This window comes from Eurypyga helias, unplaced genomic scaffold (assembly GCF_000690775.1).
Source record: "Eurypyga helias isolate BGI_N326 unplaced genomic scaffold, ASM69077v1 scaffold18904, whole genome shotgun sequence".
NCBI classification, from domain to species: Eukaryota; Metazoa; Chordata; class Aves; order Eurypygiformes; family Eurypygidae; genus Eurypyga; species Eurypyga helias.
In genome coordinates, this window is record NW_010244526.1 from 1 (window position 1) to 22,763 (window position 22,763).

The 22,763-nt window shown below is 40.7% G+C and overlaps 1 protein-coding gene across 1 annotated transcript in view; it reads right to left on the minus strand.

Moving 5' to 3' along the window:
• Positions 1–500: 500 nt before the first annotated feature.
• The window catches only part of LOC104508237 (rho guanine nucleotide exchange factor 7-like), a gene marked incomplete at its 3' end in the record, with an annotated part of 33,641 nt that continues 11,378 nt past the window's right edge, over positions 501–22,763 (minus strand). Inside the window, exons 5-10 of the mRNA XM_010149795.1 lie at positions 18,389–18,511; positions 8,148–8,286; positions 7,216–7,275; positions 5,917–6,063; positions 3,978–4,064; positions 501–579 (exon numbers count right to left, since the gene is read on the minus strand). Of these exons, the coding sequence (XP_010148097.1) occupies positions 501–579; positions 3,978–4,064; positions 5,917–6,063; positions 7,216–7,275; positions 8,148–8,286; positions 18,389–18,511 (635 nt within the window). The remainder of the gene's footprint in view (positions 580–3,977; positions 4,065–5,916; positions 6,064–7,215; positions 7,276–8,147; positions 8,287–18,388; positions 18,512–22,763) is intronic.

Genomic DNA, 22,763 nt, shown 5'->3' on the forward strand with positions numbered 1-22,763 from the left:
CTCTTGATTTAAAGCTCTTCCAGAGTCTCTGGAATTTCTTTGCCTCATGTGAGTAAAATACTTCTGAACTGCTTCATTATAAAGGACCTTTTCAGGCCTACTGCCTCCATTCATTAAAATACAGAAATTTGGGGATGAATCCCATGCAAAGACAGCTTGTTACCTGCTTAAGACAAGAAGTAAAAAGCAGGTTTCCAGGGAGGCTCTGGGTAGCTGCCTTGGAAATTTATCATAATCACAGGATGGTTGAGGCTGGAAGGGACCTCTGTAGGTCATTTGCCTCCTTGCTCAAGCACAGACACCTACAGCCAGTCTCTCAGGACCATGGCCGGACAGCTTTCGAGTATCTCCAAGGATGGTGATCTCTCCAGGCAACCTGTGCCGATGTTCGGTCACCCTCACAATGAAAAAGAGTTTTCCTCTCCATTCAGACAGAACATCTGACATTTGAAATAGCACAGCCTGGAGTAAGTAGTAAATAAAATATTTACGGTCCGTACCTGATATTTCAAATGCATTTTTATGGTTTTCACTGTCTTCTAGCTTTGTGATAGTCATCCCTGTTGTTGGCAGTTTTCCCTAGAAAAACCCAAAGCAGTAATACCAAAGTTAAACCCAAAACACAGAAAAAAAAGTTACCAAGTAAAGAATATATAAACTTAAAGCTCTGAACAAAGACAAACACAGTAAATTAGCAAACACACACACTGAAGGGTCTTAAAACATTTACAAATCCACACAAACACCTCGTAATGGAAGTTTTTAATATGCCCAACTCTGCAAATGTCCCCTGTGACTTCTGTGAGTCCCTTTAATACCCATGCAGGCTATGAAATCCATACAAATAGAGTGGATGGATCCACTAGACCCATGTCTAGATCTATGGATCTACATCACAGCCCCAAGTTCCTGGAACAGAGACCTTGGGGGTCATCCATATTACACAACTACAGGCAACTGAGACCCATATTTAAGCATATTGGTTTGAAAACTGTTTGGTTAGCTCTCAAAATAAGGTCTGTGGTAACGAGTAGGTTTAGAAAGGAAGATTTCACTAAACAAACACATCAACTTCCTGAAGATGTCTCTAATAACTCCACTACTAAATTCACACACAGAAATTTGGAGAAAGAAAACAAAAGCAGTAAAAACACACCTAAATTTATAAAGTTGCAGAAGAACATATTAATTTTGCAGAAGATAACATCTCATTTTAAACCTAGTCAAGCTGGGGGGAAAAAAAAAGTCAGTCTAGGATGACTTTCTAACCCTTTAGAAACACAGAAGACAAAGTAACACTGAATATTGTCAAGATGAAAGGGTTTACCAAAAATGCAACTTTAATAATAAAGTGCTTTAAGACAGACCCTGTATTCTCCTGCACAGAAACACTATTCAGCACATGCTGGCAAAAGCACAAATACTACGTACTGTGGAATTTTGGCTCCAATGGAGGGGGGGTGGGGGGGAAATCCCTCCTTTTTCTTGCCTATTTGACTGCTGAATGAACAAAGGTTTCTTAGAAGCTTGGAAATTAAAATTCACTTGATATTCTGCATGCACGGTGGATGTTCAAGCCCAAGATGCCAAAGAGAAAGGAAAAGTTTTGTGGCAACAGCTTCCCCACTGAAGGAAACATGGTGGTGTTGTGTGCTACAATGCAGCCTAAGCTTCTCCTCTGTTTTTCCATGTTTGCTGGTTCATGAATAACACGGCATACAGCCACAACAAATGAGGCGCAAAAACAGCTGACTTAGGTGAAGAGGAAATACGGGGATACACCAAGCAAAAGGCTGGTGACAGAAAAAGATCACCTGAGCCACACGCAGAGGAAAAGTACTAAGTCAGCAAAACAGAGGGAAAAGGAAAATCAACTCATGAATCATTCATAATCCTTTTCTTTCAACAAAGTTGTGAAGCCACCTTGTGAAGTACGGTTGTGCCCCTTGGGACTTCGGTGTGCCACTGCTGAGGAGTTCTCCCAAATTAGCTCACGCGGCAGGTACCAGCACTATCAACCAGAACATCTGAAGACTGCTAGCTGGAAAATGCGGAAATACAGGGTGGGTGTGGTGTAGGATGCTGCCTCCAGCGGCATCATTTCCCTGGGAATGACTGAGGGAGCTGCATCATCCTTCTGCCTGTATCCATCCTAGTTCTGAGATAAGAACCTTGGAAAAGGCTGGGTGGCCCACGTTGCACAGTCCAGACATCAAGAGCGATGAAGTAATTCTGCCTTGTTGTAAACAAGTTGTCATTAACACCTGAGCAGTTCTCAGCACTGGGAGAATCACGTGAGAGGTTATGAGGAAATTAAGAGCTTTGCATTCACAGAGGGTTGGACAGCCAACACAAAGAAAGGGCTGTGGCCACATTGAGCAGAAGCTAGAGACAAATGCACAGAAAATTGCTAGTTTACCGATCAATGCTGGGCACCTGGGGGACAAGGTGGGAGAGAGGAGGAAGAAATAAAGTGATGTACAATAGGAGAACAAAACTAAGCCTGACTGATTAACTGTTCAGTTTTGTATTATTTGCTAACACACTAAATTTCCAGTCAGTTGCCTTTGTGATCTGTACACAAAAATCCTCCTTCGTCAGGAATTCCCTATGTTCCACTTGAAATACAGAGCTCACCTGCCTTTTCTAATATCTTTTTTTCATCCACGTTGGGATAAAGCACTGGCCAAAGATTCTGAAGAGCAGCACAAAGCCAAGAGAAACCTGATTGTGCGTTTGAACCACCTAACACAACACGATCTGACAAATACAGCGTAGGTAAGACACGAATCCAAAGATTCATTTGGGAATTAAACTGCTCTTACAGTCACACAGCCTGTGACTGGATATAGCTGAACACACAGGAACCCCAAATGACTACTCTCTTCTGCATTCCTTCACAGCAGATGAAACACTCCTCAGGAGAAAGGAACAAACTGCTTGAGAGCCTGATGTACTGAAGTACTTGCAGCAGGTGAAATCTATTGCTGTTCCTCCGTGATGCCTCAAAACTGCACAGCAATACCCAAAGAACATTTATAAAGACTTCAGAAGCTCATCGTGCAATGAAGCTTTAACGTCACCTCTCTGGGGGGTCTCTGAAACTGCACACCCAGAACATGAACTTCTGTGAAACATGCCCCAGAGCTACAGGGGAGCCAACCCAATCAGCACTGATCCTCCTGCACTACGGCAGAGCTGCTGTATTCCTGCAGGGGGGAAACATGCAAGAAGTATTCCGCAGGGAAAGTTGCTAGAGAGCTCAAAGGCCATCTAGGAGCAGCAAGTAATGGATCTGTGAAGTGAAACACCTGGTGCTAAGGACCCAAAGGCCACTGGGCATGCATTTAAGGTGGTGTTACACTGGGCTGGCTGTAGGCTGGGGCCACGGACACAATGCCATGAACTTGGTCTGCTCCAGCAGTTATAGCTTGGAGTGCACCTTCCAGTTCAGCTTCGTCCAGAGGGAGTCCAGCCTGTGAGGCCTGAGACTACTTCTACACTGCAACTCAAATATCCCTGAACAGGGAAACGAGAAGATTCATTGCAAAAGTGCTCTGCTGACTCAGAGATAAAACACTATGGAGAGACTTCTAAACAAACAGATGGTAGCACAGCCTAACTCACACCAGCGCGTTGTAATTTTGGTAGCACTCAAGCAGCAGTCAGAAGAGCTGTAACAAGCCTGCCTGCACAACAGCATCATCTTCCTACGTAGATCTGAAGAACTACCCACACTTCCTCTCATTAGTTACTACTAAGAAGGTAAATAAGCTTTGCTTGATAGTCACAGCCACCAACCAAAAAAATCACCCCCAGGTTTCTAGCCCATAAGTTTATAAAACAGAAGGCCTGTTCTTGTATTACTTTATAGATGCCTAAGTTCAATAATCCTTCCAGGTTTTCTGTGAAAAGCCATTTAGAAAAAAGCCACCCCACCAACACATTCATATGCTGATGTACATGTATTACTTTACCTGATAGATAAACCCACTCATCCTCGGGCTGGCAGACAACATCAGCAAAATGTTAGGGAAGAGAAGAAGGTACCTTTCATTCTTTTCCTTATCAAAAAAAAGAAAATGAAGAAGTAAATACCATGTCACAAGCCCCTTTCCCCTTTTTTTGTTTTATGTTATTAAAAACTACCATCAATGTTACAACTCCATAATTACTCCGCAAATATTTGCCCCGGCAAAATTCTCTCTCTCCACAGGATTAAAAAAACATCAGAATTATTTTATTTTCTATTTGAAAAGTGCCAGTAACACATGCCTATACTTCTTCCTGGAGAAGAGAGCCTAATATTTTAAAACAGAAATGGTACAGTCTGGGTGAAATACTGACCTTGTTTAATAAGACAACAACTGTTTTGCGGATTTCAGCAAAACCAAACACACTGGATATATTTCCTAATATGATTTAGATGGCTGCTGTTACAGGAATGTCAAGACCATGGTGTCTCAAATTGGAGAGAACAGATTTTTGAATCATGTTGGATTACACCATGAAGCAGAACGAGACAGAAGCGATAATGCTTGTATTTGCAACAAAAACACCGATTACTTTATTCTAGTTTTAATTTGCTGGTTTCACTTAAGAAACTGTCCTTTGTTCTTTGTTTTGGGGGTACTTTGATGGAAGGAAGAGAAGGTTTAATCTACTGCTACAGACAAAGAAAAATGCATTAGGGTATAGTGTTTTAATTTTGATGACAAAACAAATATACCCATTGACAAAGGCACTGTCTCAGTTTCAAGCATCTTTGCAAAACAACACAAGTCCTTACCAGGTGTTAACATTTCGATCTGCTTTTCGTAAACCCTGATAAATGTTGACATCATAAAAAAAAAAGACAAAACCAAAACCAATTGCTTTTGCACAAATGAAGCTGTTCTGTAGCTATTCAAAAAGCTGTAATGCTATGCAGAAACTTGGAAGAGACCATTACCTTTGACATTTTAGCCCATGATGAGTGGGGGGTGGGGTGGTGCTTTCTTTTTCAGAATACAAGAAAAGACACAACTGCAGAAAATGCACTAGCAGCCCTACTGAATCTTATTTATTTTAACACCTAACAAATTAACTGAGAGAAAAATAGCAGGTGATGAATTTTGAAATATTTGGTTGCATAAACATTTGTCTATTTCTTCACGTTTATGGCCATCTTTGTTCCAAGGGAGGAAGCTGACTGAATGAGGTTGCAATTCAGAAGCCCTCACCAAATTCAAAGCTTCACTGATTATACAGCAGAACAACTTACAGGTTAGTGACATGTTTTTCCTGTACAACATTTCCTTTCCGTCAGCACATACTTTTAAGATTATTTTAACACTATTTCTGGTAGGACAAACCTTTTCCCTGTGTGTTTTGCTCTTTAAAAAAAAAAAAATCACCCCAGACTCTGCAGTGTCACCTTTGACTTAACATCTCTTGTTATCCTACTTCTCCAAAATCCACTTGATTCTTAAGGTTGCATTTCAATATTTACTACTTGAGCAAAGCACCCAAAACAGCGAGGGAAAATAAGTGTGCCTCAGACACCTTAAAACACAAAACTTGACAGGTTTTGTTATTTAAAACATGCTGTAATAACTGCTGTGCAAAATGATGCTGTAACATAATGACACATGGAAAATCCTGTTTAATTGCACACTTTGTAAGATGATTTTGCAGGATTTCAATGTTTATAATCATTGTATTCAGGTACTTTTCAGTAAATTTTACAGATGAAACCATCCATCTTTGAGGAAATTTATTTCACAATTTGTAAGAAAGCTTAAATGAGTAGAGAAAGATTTTTGCCAAGATTAGTATTTCTGAAGCATTCTGTTTATTTCTGGTGCATAATGATTATAAATCATTTTATTCAGATCGGAATGAAAGACTGACAGTAAAGACAGAGCAGGACATTACCTCACTTCCAGCACACTGAATCATGACCTGGGACATGTAAATCACGTTGCCAAGTGTTTTGATATCCTCTCCCTCCCAACAACGGATAGCTTCCGTCAGTATTTGTAGTTCAAGTTCTTTCCGTTTCCGTACTTCTTGACACTGTGCCTAACAAACACAGGGAAAAACACCATCTCTATCAACTATCGCTTTGGAGCAGGTTAAGGGTAGAAATGCTGGTAGAGTTGGATTTACTGTTGTGCCCGTAGTACACAGAAGACAGCACTTGAAGCATTTTCATTTAGAGGGCTATTACCAACATTCCTTATACAACTCATTTTGCCAACGTCAATATTATTACTTTTCCTTTCAATACAATGACTTCCATTACTGTTTTCTGTTTCTCAAATTTCTCCTTTCTTTACAGCTTAACTTTCTGTGCTTCCAACCAAAAACTGCGAGGCTCAGCAGTAGAGCACAAATGAAGCTGTCATGAATATGCATGACTTTATATAACAACACATCTATCTTTAGTAAAAAGAGCCACTCCAATTGTGCAAACTATGTGCGTGTATAACCTTGTGTTCCTATTTTTATTAAATGTCTCCAACCTGCTCTACTATCTGTACTCCTGTTCATGTGGATTTTTCTCAGCAAGAGTTCTTTCCTCCTGTTTGTGAGGCACCGAACAGAATGGGATCCCCAAACCTCTTCTGAAGACAGATAGCACTGCTTTATAAAGAATAGGAAATGCCAGGTTATCACCAGCACTCACACTTCACAGATGAAGTTTATTGTAACTGAGATTGCATTAGTATATATGCTTATTGCAGTTTTTTAACAGACAGCTCATCTGTTCAAATTAGGCTTCCTGCTCCAACTACTACTGGCAGTTTCATATCTTCTGAACCTCACTGGCACTTTCCCTTTCATCCTCTCTCCCAATTCTAACACCGCTCCCCTAGAAGGAACAGACTTTAGAAAAACTTCAGAAGATATATACTCAATTGTTGTAAATAAGCCCTTTTTCAGAATACTAGATATGCTAGCACTAGTAGAAAGGGAGATGAAGTACGAGCGAGAGGGCAGACCAAGAGGTGCAGAATGCTCGCATGGCTCTTACATCAATACCCTATTTGCTACAACTCCCCAGCAAATTACCCCCCTTAGCTCTGCCTACAAGCAGCATTAATTTCCAGGCTTTCAAAAATTCCTTATATGAATATTTATGTAAAAGGTCGACTTTTTAACAGCAATAGAGGGGTATGAAATTAGAAAACATTCTAATTAAAATGTATCATCTACTTTTAGCACTCTTACAGAAAGATTTTTGAAGGCAGTCATGGATTTTTGAATATCTGGACGATCCGGGTGATAATCCTAAAAGCAACATAGAAAAACATACTTCAGTTCTAGCAAGATTAATATTTTAGAGACTCCACTAAAAACAAATAAACAATTCTGTAAAAACAGAAGTTGTAGACCTATCTGCTTTCTTTTCACAGCCTTGTTATTCTTACATCATACACTGGTGGCTTGTACTAAGAATCACTTATAATATTCCTACTTATTCTCAAAATAGAGCCAAGGAAGTTTTAAAAGACCTCGTGGACAAAAGATTTTGAAATCCTAACAGGAAAGTGTTCATTTTGAGTATTATTTGGCATGTTAGCTTTGTCACGAACTAGATTCCTTACAGAATCGTATGTTCCGTTGTCACGGACTGACTAACCAAACTGTGTGACATGACAAAGACCCATATGCTTTCTATTTCTCTTCCTCCTTCACACTCCAAAAATCTAACCTATAAAATGCAAAGGTGGAAGCAGCAGCTCCTCAAACACCTTCCCATACCAGAAAGATAATTTCTGGATGGTATTCAGTAGAAGTCCAAGGGACTATTTTGGTGCCATGTTGGACGCACTGAGGTCCTAAGGTGAGAAGCAGCACTCCTGCTACAAGATAAGGCAGCCTCAAGCAGTATGCAGGAGCCACATTCAACGTCAAGCAAGACCCTGCACAACAGTTCTAGGAGCGAAGGTTAGCTTCGTGGGCTAGTTTTACTTTAAACGTTTCGCTTTTACAGGAAGTTTTGGTGCACTAAGTTTTAAACCCTTGCAGCTCATATTTTAGGAGGCTGACGGAAGAGCAAACAAACATAATTTGGGGTCTCATCATGTTTGACATGTACCTTTAAAATAATTGTTGTCAAATCATCATTAAGCTGGAACATAAATGCTGATAAGATATACCTCCATGTGCCTTTCAAGTTCTTTGAGTAACGTGGGGTATTTATCCAGACGCATAAAGGGTTTGCTGAGGCCCGTGGTCAGTACAAGGATCCCAGGGCTGTTGGCACCTTTCATCTCCATGAATTCTCCTAGCTCCTCACTGCGTACACAAGATATTTAAGCAAATTATGATCAAATTACCGAGACAATTAAAATTACATTGGATTCTACACTTCAGTTTTTCCTCTGCAATGAATTCTGCCAATAAAACAAGAGGCCAAATAAATCAAAGTCATTCAAGTACAACTTGAATCAGTTTCTGCATTAAATAAAATACAAGAACAAAGGCATTTCCAGATTTAGGGTCCACCCAGGGAACAACCCCACCGTTCTAGCGACTCATGCTGAAAGACAGTTCCTAAAGGCTACCCCATCTGAGCAAGTGTTACAGAATAAAGCTTTTCATGCTGTATTTTATTACTCCTCTCTTTGTTCTAGTAAAATGACATCTGACCTTAGAGATGATTTACACAGACAGACAAGCATAAGTGAGTCAACAGCTTCATATTTAATCAAGCATCGATATTTTTAAGGTGTCAGGCACTAATGGGAAGACACAATGTCTCAGAACCCTTTTTCCTCCCACATTTACACGTTTAATGACCTCATCTCACACATCCAAGGTGCTATTGCAAAATGACTCACTAACCAGCAGCCATACAAATGGTGGACTACAGTAGAAATAATTACAGACATCTAGACTCAAAACAAGCTAGCATTTTACTGAGGGTGTCCTTACACAACACACTTGTTTTGACAGCAAAGCTCCTGTAAGAAATCCATGCTTTCCAAATAACATGAACTGATACTTCCCCTGTCCAGATGGTTTTTCATATTTGAATAATTTCCAAGAACTGGCTCAGCCCTGAAACTTCTTACATTAACTCAGTTAAAAAAAAACCCAAACAAAACAGTGCATCCTGGAATTTCAGCTTCCTTTTCTATCAAGGAAACTTAAAATAGCTACCTCATCTGATTCAGTATATAAAGCACAGCTTTCCGAGGACTGTGGTGGAACACAAGCTTTTCTACAGTTTACATGACGAGGAACAAAACGAGCCCAATCTGTGGGGAAAGGAAGGTACAGCAACACCTGGGCTGACTTCCAGGCTTCAGAAAATATTAAGTTGCAGAAGAACATGGGATTCTAAAGACAAAATCTAAATAAAGGAAATTCAGAAAGCTTATTAAAAAGACAAGATCATCTTGCATTCAAGCAGTGTCATTCTAGATGTCTGCCGACGGGGTTGCTCATGTTTTGAGCACTTTTTATAGTAATTTAACTAGTTCTCAAAAGAAAACCACAACAAAATGGACTATTCTCATGTGACAGTCATGTCATTTATACTCTAAGATTACCTGAAAGTCCTTATTTTCTACTGATTAATAGCATTACACCCCCATAAGTCAAAATTACTACCTAAAAAGAAGTTCCTCCCTCCTTGGTTATTGGCATGGTCTCATTTTTCAATGGAAGCCTTAGCCACCTACCAGATGCAGTACTTTGAGAAAGCGTAAAACCAGAGTCAAACATGAAAGAGAAATAAAGGAGGAACACTTGTACATTATGGCCATGTTAAAAAGGGAAGGGCAAGGATCCCCAAACCTAGGGAACAGTGTTTCCACACAGAAACAAAAGCAAATCTTGACCTGCTCAATTTCCCTAGGAAAAAACAACACTGGTAAGACACTACCATAATACACACACTCAATCATCAGTGAATCATGCCATATAAAAGCATTACATAAAGACAAAAACAGACCTCCCTACCTCCCCCAAGACACACACACACACTCTCCTTCCCATTTCAGAACAAGTGATACTGTGCTTATTAATGCCCTTCGTGCAAATAGATGGAGAGCAGAGCAAGAACGTGAACCATGTCCTTCCCATCCCAATGTAAATGCTTTACCCACCATCCAACTCGGATTGCTCTCCTCTGGGCTGCTAAAGCTTCCCCAAGTTCACAGAAGAGAAAGTACTTTTGCATACAGTTCACTCCAATGTTTACTTGTCTTCAGATTAGTTAAGTGCTATTTAATTACTTTCCTAAACACATCCAGCACCGTTTCTGAATTGTCAGGTCTGACACAACCCTTGTCAGGGCACCTGGCCCAGGGACTCCTCAGTGCGTGTATTTGTGCCGTTTCTGCTGTGTACTCACCCGCAGAGCGGGGAAAGAGGGTGCATTTCCCAGCACCTGCTCTGCCTTTCAAAGGTGCAAAGGGAAGGGCTGGGCACCCTTGAGACTGCCCACAGCTCCGCCGGGCAGGCCTCGCTACATCCCTCCCAAGTGACACATCAGCAGCTTCAGGCCTCCTAAAGTCAACTCAGCAACACCATCGGGTTTTAGCCAGAATTAAAAGCCCCTAAAAACCTCCTACCGCACCTTGCACGAAAAATTATAATAATGCCACACAGATCAAGCCAAATACTTCTCTGGCTTAAATTTAGCTTTAAAGAAGTAAAGCTGGCCAACTCTGAAGACCTACTTTGCCTTACACTTTCTTAGCCACGACTCTTAGCACAAAAACCACACCAGCTTCAGAACTTGACAACTGATCCTGGTGGCACCCTAAACTCGAGTAAGGATTTTGCCTCACGTTTTGGTTTTACGGTGTTACCATCTACTTGTTCACCGAGAAGTCAGGACAAGTCTCTGGAACATTAAGCTGAATGGCTACCGTGTGGTGGCACGTCCTCTCCTCCCGACTCAGCTGAAAGGGAAGAGCCGTTTCCAGCAAGGTGATGGGACAGGCAGAGGGTACAGTGCCTGATTTCCATAGGAAAAACTTTACCAAAGCTCAGCCTATGGAAGCCCTTCTGTCAGAAGGCACTCAGTGGTTTTAAAATTCAATTCACTGTGTGTATGATACTGTTCATGTGCATGCCACTCCTTTCTGTTTTATCCATTAATTCTCCCTGTAAGCACCCCATCCATGTCAGCATCATAAAGTTAGTTATCCAATACCATATTTCATCTATCTTCATCCGTTTTAAGTGAAAGACGTTTGCTACAAGAACTCACTGTAAGCTCATTCTTTGCCTTTTGGTTGCTTCAGCCAGACAGAGTCCCCGCTGTCTAACTTTATCAACTATTCCCTTTCACATTATCTGCTCTTCTCCCCCATTTCAGGCAGCATGATCCATACACCTATCTACACAGCTTCTCTCCAACACAGCAGGATGTTCTATGGGACGTGCCAATCACAGATACCACAGGCTGTTCAATTTCACATTGTACTGAACAGCACTCATTTTTGCCTTTAGACTGCAAAGAGCCAAAACCCCCTAATTCTTAATTACTTCGTCCATCTCCATGCTGTTGGGTGCATACAAATGCATTATATAAACGGTATTTGCTGAGCTATCCACTAACACAATGCTTGCTCCCCCACAATTTAATGACTCTACAGTAGGAGGAACATCAGTTACCATTTCACCCACACTGACATTTCTAATTTTCATTATCACAGTTCCATTTCTTCCAGGCTCCAGCATTATGAAACAGATGTGCCAGGAATCGGGAAGAAACTCACCATAGCCTGAATTAAAATCAACTACTTGGATATCTGAAGTAAAAAAGTTGATATCATCTTGTTTTCTGCTGTCTACACTGCAATTCCTTTAAACTAAACACACTGGGTGGTTAAGCAAGGTTGCAGCAGTTTCCAAGCCATTCACTGCTCTTCCACACAAGATACTTGCTTGTTCATTTCCTCCTTTTTACTTAATCACAGTACAGGAACCTACAAGGCAAGTTTAAACCTCAGCTCGCTTGAAACATACAAAGTCCTGAAGAACATGTTTAGCAATGCCATCATCAGGAAGCCCTTTACACCGAGCAGTGTTAATACGTGTAATTAAAACTGAATGATGTGGTTTTCCTCCCAAGGTTCCTGAGGACAATGTTTTCTTTCATACCCCTCTGTGCTTCCCTCTGACAAGTTTCGACATGCCAGCCTGTTCAACCTCTAGTATGAGCACACACATTTTCAAGACAACAGTACCCAAAATTTTGTCTGAGGGGACCCACCATGCAGACCCCTTTAGTAGTCTGCTCATGTTAAACCAACCTGTTATCTCTGCGGCTCCGTGGACATAACAATACCTGGCAAAACAGACACTGCTCAACGCTTAAATAAGTGCCCTTCATTTATTCACAGAGGACAAATACAGTACAGAACATAACGGAAAGGTTTACTTCCAATAAAGCAGCGGTCGGTTAAAATACTGTTTGAGTATGACAACAGTTCACAACTGTTTTTTAATTAATAGAAGCTTAAAAGTCAGTGTTGTTAGCCTAAGAGCACAGCTGCTTTGCCAAAGACAATGGCTCTTTCATGTCACAGTTTCAATGGATGCCTGCATGTACCACACTCTCCTAGGCAGTATATGCTAAACAAAAAACTCTGCTCACAGCTAAGCATTACATTATTAAAAAAAGGTATCATTTAGCTCAACAGGAAAAAACAGGAAAAGCAGTGAAATCATCAGCTTAAAACTAGATGATCTTTAAGGTCCCTTCTGACCCAAGCCATTCAGTGATTCTATGAAACGCCTGAATAAGTAGCTTTTCAGAAAGAGGCAGCAGAGATTTGAATTCACCACTTACGTCATCTCACAGACTAAAATGCAGAGAAGCACACAAAAGTGCTGCGATTCACGTATCCCGAAATCTCGAGCTGAGGAGTCCTCCCCACTCCAAACTAGAGTTAGTTCACAGCATGCCATATTTTAAAGGTCATCATGAAAAGTGTCTTTAAGCCCTATTAATATATTCCAATCTGGTTTGCAGCTTTTGAGGCAGCCGCGCTCAGATCAGGGGCGGGGGGAGGAAAGAAAACAAGTTCAGATGTGCCGACAGCAACAGAAGGCAAAAAAAAAAAAAGCTATTTAAAACGTGAGGAAAGCACATCCAGGAACTAAAACACCTATGTTGAAAATCACAACTTACGCTTCCGAAGTAGGTCTCTGTTTGTAATAGATGGAGCACGAGCTATCACTGCTGAGGGGTCTGAGGACTGCACACAGGCACCGCATCTTGAGAGGGCTGGGGCACAGCTTGGGTCAGCAGCCCCTCAGCCGCAGCTTTTAATTTCCTAGTGCTAAACTTCCCAGTCAGGCTCCTCTCCCGGGGACTGTTGCTTGGCGTATGACATCAGCCTGCACACTTGCAGGCTCAGGGATACACCAAAGTGGGGGAGGCACAAAGAGTTTTCTGACTCAAGCTGATCTGTATTCCACGCTCCAGTTACTGGGAGTAATTGTGATGTTTCAGCTCCATAAATTTTATCCAGAGCGCTAGGTCCATGATGCAAGCGCAGGGTATGCTTGGGACGCCTTATCTTAGAGAACAGAAGAGTCTGGAGAAATTAATGTCTGAACAAGCAAAGATTTGTGAATAGCTTTCTTCCAGCTGAGAACTGACTCAACACTTGTCACTTTTTGCAAAATGGAAAAAAAAAAAGCAAGCATATATTACTAATTTTTGGCTGCCTTTTCATCAAATTAAATTTTCTTTTGGAAACCTTTTTCTTCCACTTGGTTTTAAAATAAACATAGTGGAAAAAAAAAAGCTTAAAACCTCCCCCCAGTAATTACGTACTTAATGCTGATTATGTTGGGCCTGTACTCTCCCTATTTCTTCAGAATAGTTTTGTCCCCTGATCAGTGGGGTCTGGTAAGACTTTTTTCATTATGTTATCCATCCTGCAGCAAGTTCTATACTCAAGTATCTTATAGTTTTGGACACAGTCTACAAATTCCCAGCCCCATCTTCTGCCTCCTCTCTGTCTTTGCTGGAGTTTCTCCTTGCACTGAGCTTTGTGGCTTGTGATATTACCCAGAGAGGTTAACAGCTCATGTTCCTGGGACTCCTCACTTCACTCCCATTTCCATACTCTGTATCCAACAAAGTACGGTTTGGTTTTGGGTTTTTTTAGTATGAAGGGGTTTTTTGTTTGTTTGGGATTTTTTTAATATGAAGGAAATCTGTTCTACATATGTCTATGATCAGAAGCACGCACAGGAATCTGTGCTACTTAATAAAATAGGGAAGGTGTACAGTGGCACCTTAGCCGCTACAAGAGAAGGGAACAAGGAGAACAAGCTAAGGGGCAGTGGTGGGAACACAACTGAGCTCTGCCAGAGGCACTGTCCAGCACCACCTGGCAAACTCCACCTCTTCAGCTCCAGCCAGCACCTTGAGTCACACTTGCAAGAAACAATGACAGACCTAAGGAAAATTGACTTAATTCTCAAAAATTCTTGATTTGTTACACAAAGAATTTCAATTCTGACAAAAAATAAACTAAAACCGGCACAACATGCAGTGGCTCCAAAACAATTCCTGAGACAAAGCAGCACCTACCAAAATTTCAAGATCGTATAAAATTGGAGAAATTGTGTTGAGAAGCAACACTGACACCTGGGTAAAACTTCAAAGTGCCACAACTGGAACCAAGGCAATCTGTTCCCAAACTTAATAAAAAGCTATTATATTGTGATTATCAGAGGCAAATACAATCTCAGCAACACACAGCTCTGGAACATGGGCTGTATTAGCTTTGATTCCCATTTCTGCACTCGGGTCTCTAATGATACTCATTTCAATAGTTTGACTATTAATAATTAACTTAAAATTAAATGTTTTCAGGTTTGAAGATTTGAACATGAAAAAATCTCTCATCAAGTAATAGAATTATTCATCACTGCGTATTTACATAAACATGCACATGTATCAATATATATGCACATATACATACACAATCATGCACACCCTCACTCTTATTTTTTAGTAATTAAATAAGAGTTCCCATGTTGCTGCTACATAGAAGCAAGCAGCAAATGACAGAGAAGAGCAAACACAGGCTGGCATTAGAAAAAAAAAACCAACGAGGCAGCCACATTCCCAGTGAATGCCCCTTTTAAACATCCAGCCCCATCCCAAGTACTGCTGTTCAGAATCGACTTCACAAAAATGCTATTCCAAAAAGGAAGACCAAAATAATTCCGAGTAAGTTAAGGTTCTATGTATAGATACGCATACACGCACAGATTCTTTACCAGGTATCAACGACATTTTAACAGGTATTACACGACTACTTGAAGAGCATGTTTGATACTTCAAAAAAATGACCTACAAACACATAATTTCTGTAATACTCTATCAAACCACATGACTGCTGCAATTTTGAGGTTACAGTGATTGAACTGGTTAAAAAGCCACAGTTAGTACTTCAAAATTGACAGCAAATTTCCTCTTAAGTTGCTTGTGGCCAGTGACAGTGAAAACACAGTAAAACTGTATTTTATAGAATAAAAAGCTAGAATACAAGTAGGATCTGTTACGTTTCACCTAGAGCAATTGCCTAGGAGTTTTTTCTGTTTGTTTCATTTTTGTTGGTATGGATGCCACCAAAAGGAGTTTGCTTAATAAACAGCAGAAAACACTAATAGGAATCTGACTTAAAACGACCTGCTAGGCTTTCTGCAGAAAGCCTTCCCGAAACACAATTAACACACGCGTTCAGTTTACAAAGTGGACAGAGAATCTGCTATAGACAGTGAGAATTCATGTTCCAAATCAAACAACTCCAGACTGGTTCTTTTTCCTCTCAAATGCTATCGAATAGCACAGCTGTTACAAACAGGATATTCAAATCCAAGAAACCAGCAAACACATATTTCTCTGCCACACTTTGGCTGGTATTAAAAACACATATAATGCTTTTGGACCCTCTGCTAAAACTATACCGTATAAGCCATCACCGTTTAAGTCTCAAACCCCAGTGCCTCATATCTCTGAAAAATTCCCATTCAGTATTAACCTAGTATTAACTGCTGTGTAGTTGTTTCATTATGATTACAATCACAACTATCCTCAAACCTCACAGTAACTTTCACAATGAGTTTTAAGAGGGATGTTTTTACACAACAAAATCATCCAGCTAAGTAGACACAGAGATGGTTCTGAATATTTTCCTTTTCTTCATGCCTTCAATCAGTTTGTTATTCCTGGCAGAAGACTCTGTTCCATCACTATTAAACAATGTAATTAAAAGCCTTCTGGCATTTAAATTGAAAGTGAGGAAGTTTAGATTGGATATCAGGAAGAAATTCTTCATGGAGAGGGTGGTGAAGCACTGGCACAGGTTGCCCAGAGAAGCTGTGGATGCCCCTTCCCTGGAAGGGTTCAAGGCCAGGCTGGATGAGGCTTGGAGCAACCTGGTCTAGTGAAAGTGTCCCTGCCTGTGGCAGGGGGGCTGGAACTGGATGGTCTTTAAGGTCCCTTCCAACCCAAACCATTCTGTGATTCTGAGAGGAAAAGGTTCAGAGTTGCTTAAAGCCACCTTCTGATTTCCTCACGGCACCTGTCTCAAGCAGACTTTTCAGTCAAACCACTTGCTACCTACAGCATTGATGTTCAACAAAAATGAAGGGCTTAGAACAATAAAATAGGGGTAATGAAAAAAAAAACCCACACCAACAAAACAAAAAAACCCACAAACAAACAAAAAAACCCCCCAAAAATCTCCAACCAACTAAGATTCGCTTCTGTTGACTCATGCCTGGCAAAAAACCAGCATTAAACAGCAAGCTGTTTATCACAACTTCACCCGCCTTGAGCTGTCTCTTACGAACAATGTAATTGCTTTGAACCTGCTTCCACATCCAAATTACTTGAACTGCTCTACAATGCTTATATTGATTCCACCAGGACTTGATATCAAGCTGACTTAACAGACAAGAAGCTTAATTCTTCTTAGGACAACCTATGTACAAAGCAACAAAGAGGAAGAAAGATGCTTCTCCTCTCCATTTGCAGAACAAACAACTTTCCTCCCTTGCATTTCTACCACGGTTTCTCAGGCATGGTTATTCCCTGTGTTTAAGAGTTCTGAAAAAGTTAGGATAGCCCTTTACAAATACCTCCAAATCTTAAGGAACACAGATGATCACTTTGCTATCACATGCCATCTTCCATCTATAGATTAAATCCCAGATGGCTGTACAAAAAGAGTGTAAAGGCACAAACAAACAAAGAAATTTAAACCTAAGAGTATTAAAAATCCCATAGGCTTGAATCACCTAAATATTTTACCAAGTGGTACTAGAAGTAAGCCATTTGAAAGAAAACAAACAGGAAGGGGTTTCATCAGGGAGGCTTAAACATATTTTGCCTTGTTTAATTTTAATTTTTGTAGCTAGAAGGTGTTTTTCTGCTTTCACTACTATGAGTAAAGCTCACAAATGTCCCACATAATGTTGCTGTTATAGTGTGAGTTCTTGGAAGAAGCAATTCCTACAGAAAACAAAGCAATTATGCTCCTTTTCTTAAACAAAAGAGTTAAGAATATTGAAAATACCTTCACTTTGGTCCATCACAATGCGACAAAAAACAGGTGGGAGAAAAGAGCGAAAAGAAGATATCCTGCTAGAATTTGCCCTATGTCTAACCTTCCCTTGAAGGCCATCGTTCTTTCCTGCACAACAAAAAAAACCCATAAATAGCCCAAGACTAACAACAGGAGAACACTAGGACAAGTTTGTGAAAGCAGACTTCTTTAAGCAAATTCTGGCCCCAACTCTCTTCCTTCAAGGTGACAGAGGGCATCTTCTATGCATATTCATGGTGAGTCCCAAAGCTGAGCAGCCTCCACGCGACAACACAGCATCCTACTTCTTACACACAGGAAGCACTGACATTGTAATCTTGAAAAGGTCACATTCCTTTCATATCACCCATAAGTAAAGCTAAGGGTGCACCATTATAAAGTTAAGAACCCACGAATGCATGGGCTTTTATAGGGCTAAGTTACAATTCACCAACTGCGCCATCACGTCAGTTATGCCGTAATTCCACAAACTTGTTTTGAACACAACGTTTTTCAAACAAAAATGACGAACAGTACACTTTGCTTTACATACTCAAGAGTTCAGCATGTGCTCTTTGAATGACAAAACACTCAGACAGTAAACACGCTGCCAAAAGTGACAAGCTGGTCCTGATCACCTAACAGCTCTGTGTTGTGGGTTTTCTTGTCCTTTCAGAAAAGAAATACTACTGTATTTTCTTGAACAAGCTCTACCATACCAAATGCATGCCCCGTGTGTCGAAAGAGACGTGACAACTTATAACACAAATGTATTTTCTGCACTTTCTTTTGTATCAGACTTAGAAGACGACGAAGTGTACCTGTGTTCCGTGAGAACGTTTACTGCTGATGGATGGTTGGCACAGTATGCAAGGTATAAGCTTTTCATTTGTGGCATCAAATTTAGAAAACATCCTCCAACCCTCTGCTGGGCTTCAGGCAACCTGAGAACAGAGTAGTGAAGATGAAATTACTCCAATATCAACACAGAAATAAGTTTAAGCCTCAAAACATAATGCATAATGGTGTTTTTGTTTATTTCTGTTGTCACTTTGTTTTGTTTTATAAAAATCAACAGACAGGTTTCTATGGTCACTGACCAGCAACCAAACAGCCTTCTCCTCCTTCTTTACAGCTTCAACCCCCCTAACTGTCAGGCCTGATTATGCCACAACAGTATCAGCAGAATATGGCACACACCTGTTAAGACACTCAGCAAAATTTTTTCGGGAATTAGCGTTAATTAGCACCCATTTTGGGAGTTTGGTTTTTAGTCAACGTACCTATTGGTTAGAACAGTTTGCTGTCCACTTATATATACCGTGCCAAACCTTAAAAAGCACTGTTTCAGCACTTAAACAAATACTGGATGGAGTAGCAACAGGATTCTCTCCCTCTGGCCTACACCAGAGATGATAGGCTTAAAATATTCATGAAAAGATCCAAATACCATACTGAGCTCCTACAGGATAAATAGAAGCCAGTTACAGGGCAGTAACAACCCATTTTAAGCAATTGTCACTCGTCTTACATTTCAGGGACCATAAAGCACTTTTGCCCCGGTTATGAACCAACGTAAGAGCGCTGCTTTACCACTCTCAGTACAGGAATACTCTCTAACTCATACTTTCTTCATCTTTCATGCTCAAATGGATCACGTTTGCTAAGCAGCGAAGGAAAATTTCACAACTGTGTTCAGAAGAGCTTCTTTTGCCTAGCATATAAAGGTCATTAAATGACAGCAACCTCGGTGACTTTGGCAAAGAAGATGACTGAGTAGGAGAAACAGTATTGAGAAAAGCTTACTTCCCCACAGTCCTGGTGAACCTAATCTGTTTTGATCAGGTTTGTCAGGCACATTTATTCACTTGAGTTAGAGGGGACAGGATATGAAGATAGATAATCTGAAGATAACTGTGTTTTTCGGAAGGTTTTAGCAGAAACTGTCATCTCAAAATGCATTAAGGAAATATGTGGACTATAAATATCTGAAAATGGCTGTGTGGCACCAGCTTAGAACCGGTACAATCAGGAGGAAAGTAAAAGTCTGACTTCTGATTTTGCATCTGTATAAACAAGGGAAAAAACCCTGCAACTCCTCCAGTCTTATTCTTAGAATCTCCTTAAGCTGCATTCTTCAGATGCAAATAAAAGCACTCTCAAACCTTAAAATCTACAAAAATTTTCCAGTTAAATACAAACTGATGGGAAGAAGTATATACTCTAACCAGCCATGCTCCCTCACTGCCACCATAACCCCGTTCTCAGAACCACTCAGAAATACCCATACTGTATTGCTTCCGACAGAAGGGAGAGTAAGCTGGACTAACAAGTGAGTGATACCGTAAGGGTGCCGGGAGGGATAAAACCCTGTTTTCTACAGAGCAAATTCCACTGGAAGGACTAAACCTCTTCAGCAGCAGGTTATGTGGCCAGTGGCTGACTGTACAACCCACACTTAACACTGAAGTTAACCCGAAGATGGGGACACTAAGTTTCAGCAGTCCTAAGCTACAAGCTTGTCCCCAGCGCCTTGTCATAACCCACTGTACAACATGCACAGGAAGATTAAGTGTTACAGTTTCTCCATGCTTCCTCTCCTTGCATATAGGGTGCGACTCCTAACAAATACTCTGAGTCTTTGCTTCACTGTTTGCCTTCTCTTGCAAGCAGGCTGGATTTTGTTGTTGTTATCCATTTAACTACTCTTAAAACCAGTATTCCACAATGCTCTAAAGCTAGGTGAATCCTCAGTAAGTACTCAATAGACAGCACAGTCAAACGGTTTAAGTCTAACATTAGCTCCAACAATTGTCTCTGGAAAAATATTGGGTTTATTTATTGATTTACAGGGGTTTTTTTTCTTCCTAAGTCAAGATTTTCTGTAATTGTCCTGTGCATAAAGCCTCTAAACTTTGATATTTAGCATATTCCCTCTGAAAAAGTGAGAGATATTGCAGTGAACTCCAGCAGAACTCTTCAGCTTTCCAGAACAGCCGCTCCTCCAGGCAGGGGATGTTCCCACCCTGCTCACACACAGTCCTCTTGTCCCACTCCTTGGGCTTGCTCATAACAGCTAAAAAAAGTAAAACAATCAACATTCATCCCAAGCTGCACCCAAGAAATATTCCCCCAAATTTTAAAACAGGAAGGCTGTCTCCTGCTGAGCTGTTCAGTCCCTCTGTGCAGCGTGGGAAGACTTACCCAATATGAAGTCAAAACTGACCGTACGGGTGTTCAAAACACAAGGCGGGGGAAACACGCTGCCTTATTTGACAGGCAGCCTCACTACAGACACCCAGAAAATGACATGGGGATCCCCAGTTAGCACATCATGCATCATACATACACTCCAGTCACAGTACCAGCGTCCCTTACATTAAAGGCTAGGGCCCATGTCTGCATCTTTATGCCTCTTTCAAGAGAAGTTTAAGTTCTGGTATCCACAGAGTGGCTGCTTTTGCAGGTATCCAGGGGAAAACCAGGGGCGTTCCCCAGTGTACCGCACGAATGCTATTCCTGCAGCCTTCCAAGCAGCATGTCCTGCCTAGCAGCTGCTCCCCTTTAATAAATCTAGGCATGAGCTAATGATACATTCCGCACGCATAAGGCATATAACTCAGTATGAAATATTAAGAGGGCCCAATAATCAGTTGCTGAAAATGGCTAAATTGTCTTTTCATACTGTAGCGCTGGGGGGGAGTGGGGAGGGAGGCGCGGGGAGAGCGAGTTACAGCTGTTGGCACCAAGCGGACATCTGCGTCTTCTCAGTCTGCTGCTCTTTTAGCAGCATGAAAGACTGATATTATTCCCTTTTACACGTTGCACATGCATTGCCACTTTATACTGTACGTTCTTTGTTGAATTAAGATAATTAACAGATTTGATAAGAGGGTGGCAACTTTGACTTTTGACTTTTCTAATCCATGCATTAGTTGCAAGTGTTCTCCTATTTTTAGAGGAACAATTAATAAGTTATCTAGATCTCCTTTAACTGCTGAAAAAGCAGCAATTTAAAGCCTATCACCATATCATATAAACCTTTTAGTAACATATCCAGTAAAAAGCATTGTTATTTTACAATTTATTCTGAATTTGTCATCCCAGTATTCTTCTCCTATTTGAGACTTCAACTGAACAGGATTCACACATTACATTTATACATATACACCAACGATGATAACCTCGGTTATAAAAAGGCCAAAGATATGTTCTAATTTCATTTACTGAGTAAGAGAACCATAACAAAGTCTCTGCTGTTGTACACACACGCTAGAGGCATCGCCATCCGACTACATCTAACTACCTAACAGCTTACCTGCTTGTTGGAGTTACATCCAACAGCTATCGGTTCATTTTCTCAGGACTTTAAATGCGTTTCCATCACGTGATAATTTGAGAAGAAAAAGAAAATATCTTGTTGCTCCATCGCACTTTAAGATTCTGATCAAAACCAGAGATAAGAGCTGGACTAAAGCTGGACTGGCAGCCAAAAGAGAGAGTATTATGGAATATTATTATTATGTCCTGCATCTTTTGAAGAAATCCAGCTTAGTTTTGCTGTCAGTTGACATTACAACCTTCTGGGAAAGGCTTTGGAAACTGGGATGAATCCACACAAGTTTAAACACACACTAACAGACGCAATTCTAAAAGAAAAGTAGGTAACAAAGTGTAATCAGCAATGTATGTTTTCTTTTTGCAAGAAGAGATCAGATGTTCCTAAGTTTCACTTGACACTGTGGTTATATATACATATGTACGTATGTACGTACGTATGTAATGGGGGTCTCTCCTGTAGAACCTGCCCCAAACTGGAAGCTTTCAATTTTCTGCGTGGCATTTTATGCTCTTCCCCATCTCCTCCCACAGAAAGGTGGACAGCAGAATTTCTTTCCCCTTTCTCAGCCTCTTTGGAGGAGCCAGAGCACCAGTGATAAGTTTGCTATGTTTACAGGAGGTCAGTACAGAGAATGTCTTGAACTTAAAAGCTGATAGCAGAGAGGATCCAGGACAAGTGAAGGTCTGCAAATATTAAGGTATAATTGTGATTAATGACTTCAAGGGATGCAGTTTGTGAAGAAGCACAAGATCAGGTGTTCTATCCTGAGGCTCCACAGTTAACAGCATTACTGAAATTAAGGGGACCCTTCGCAATTGCCTGAGCTACTCTTTTCAGTGCCCTCCCCGCTCTTC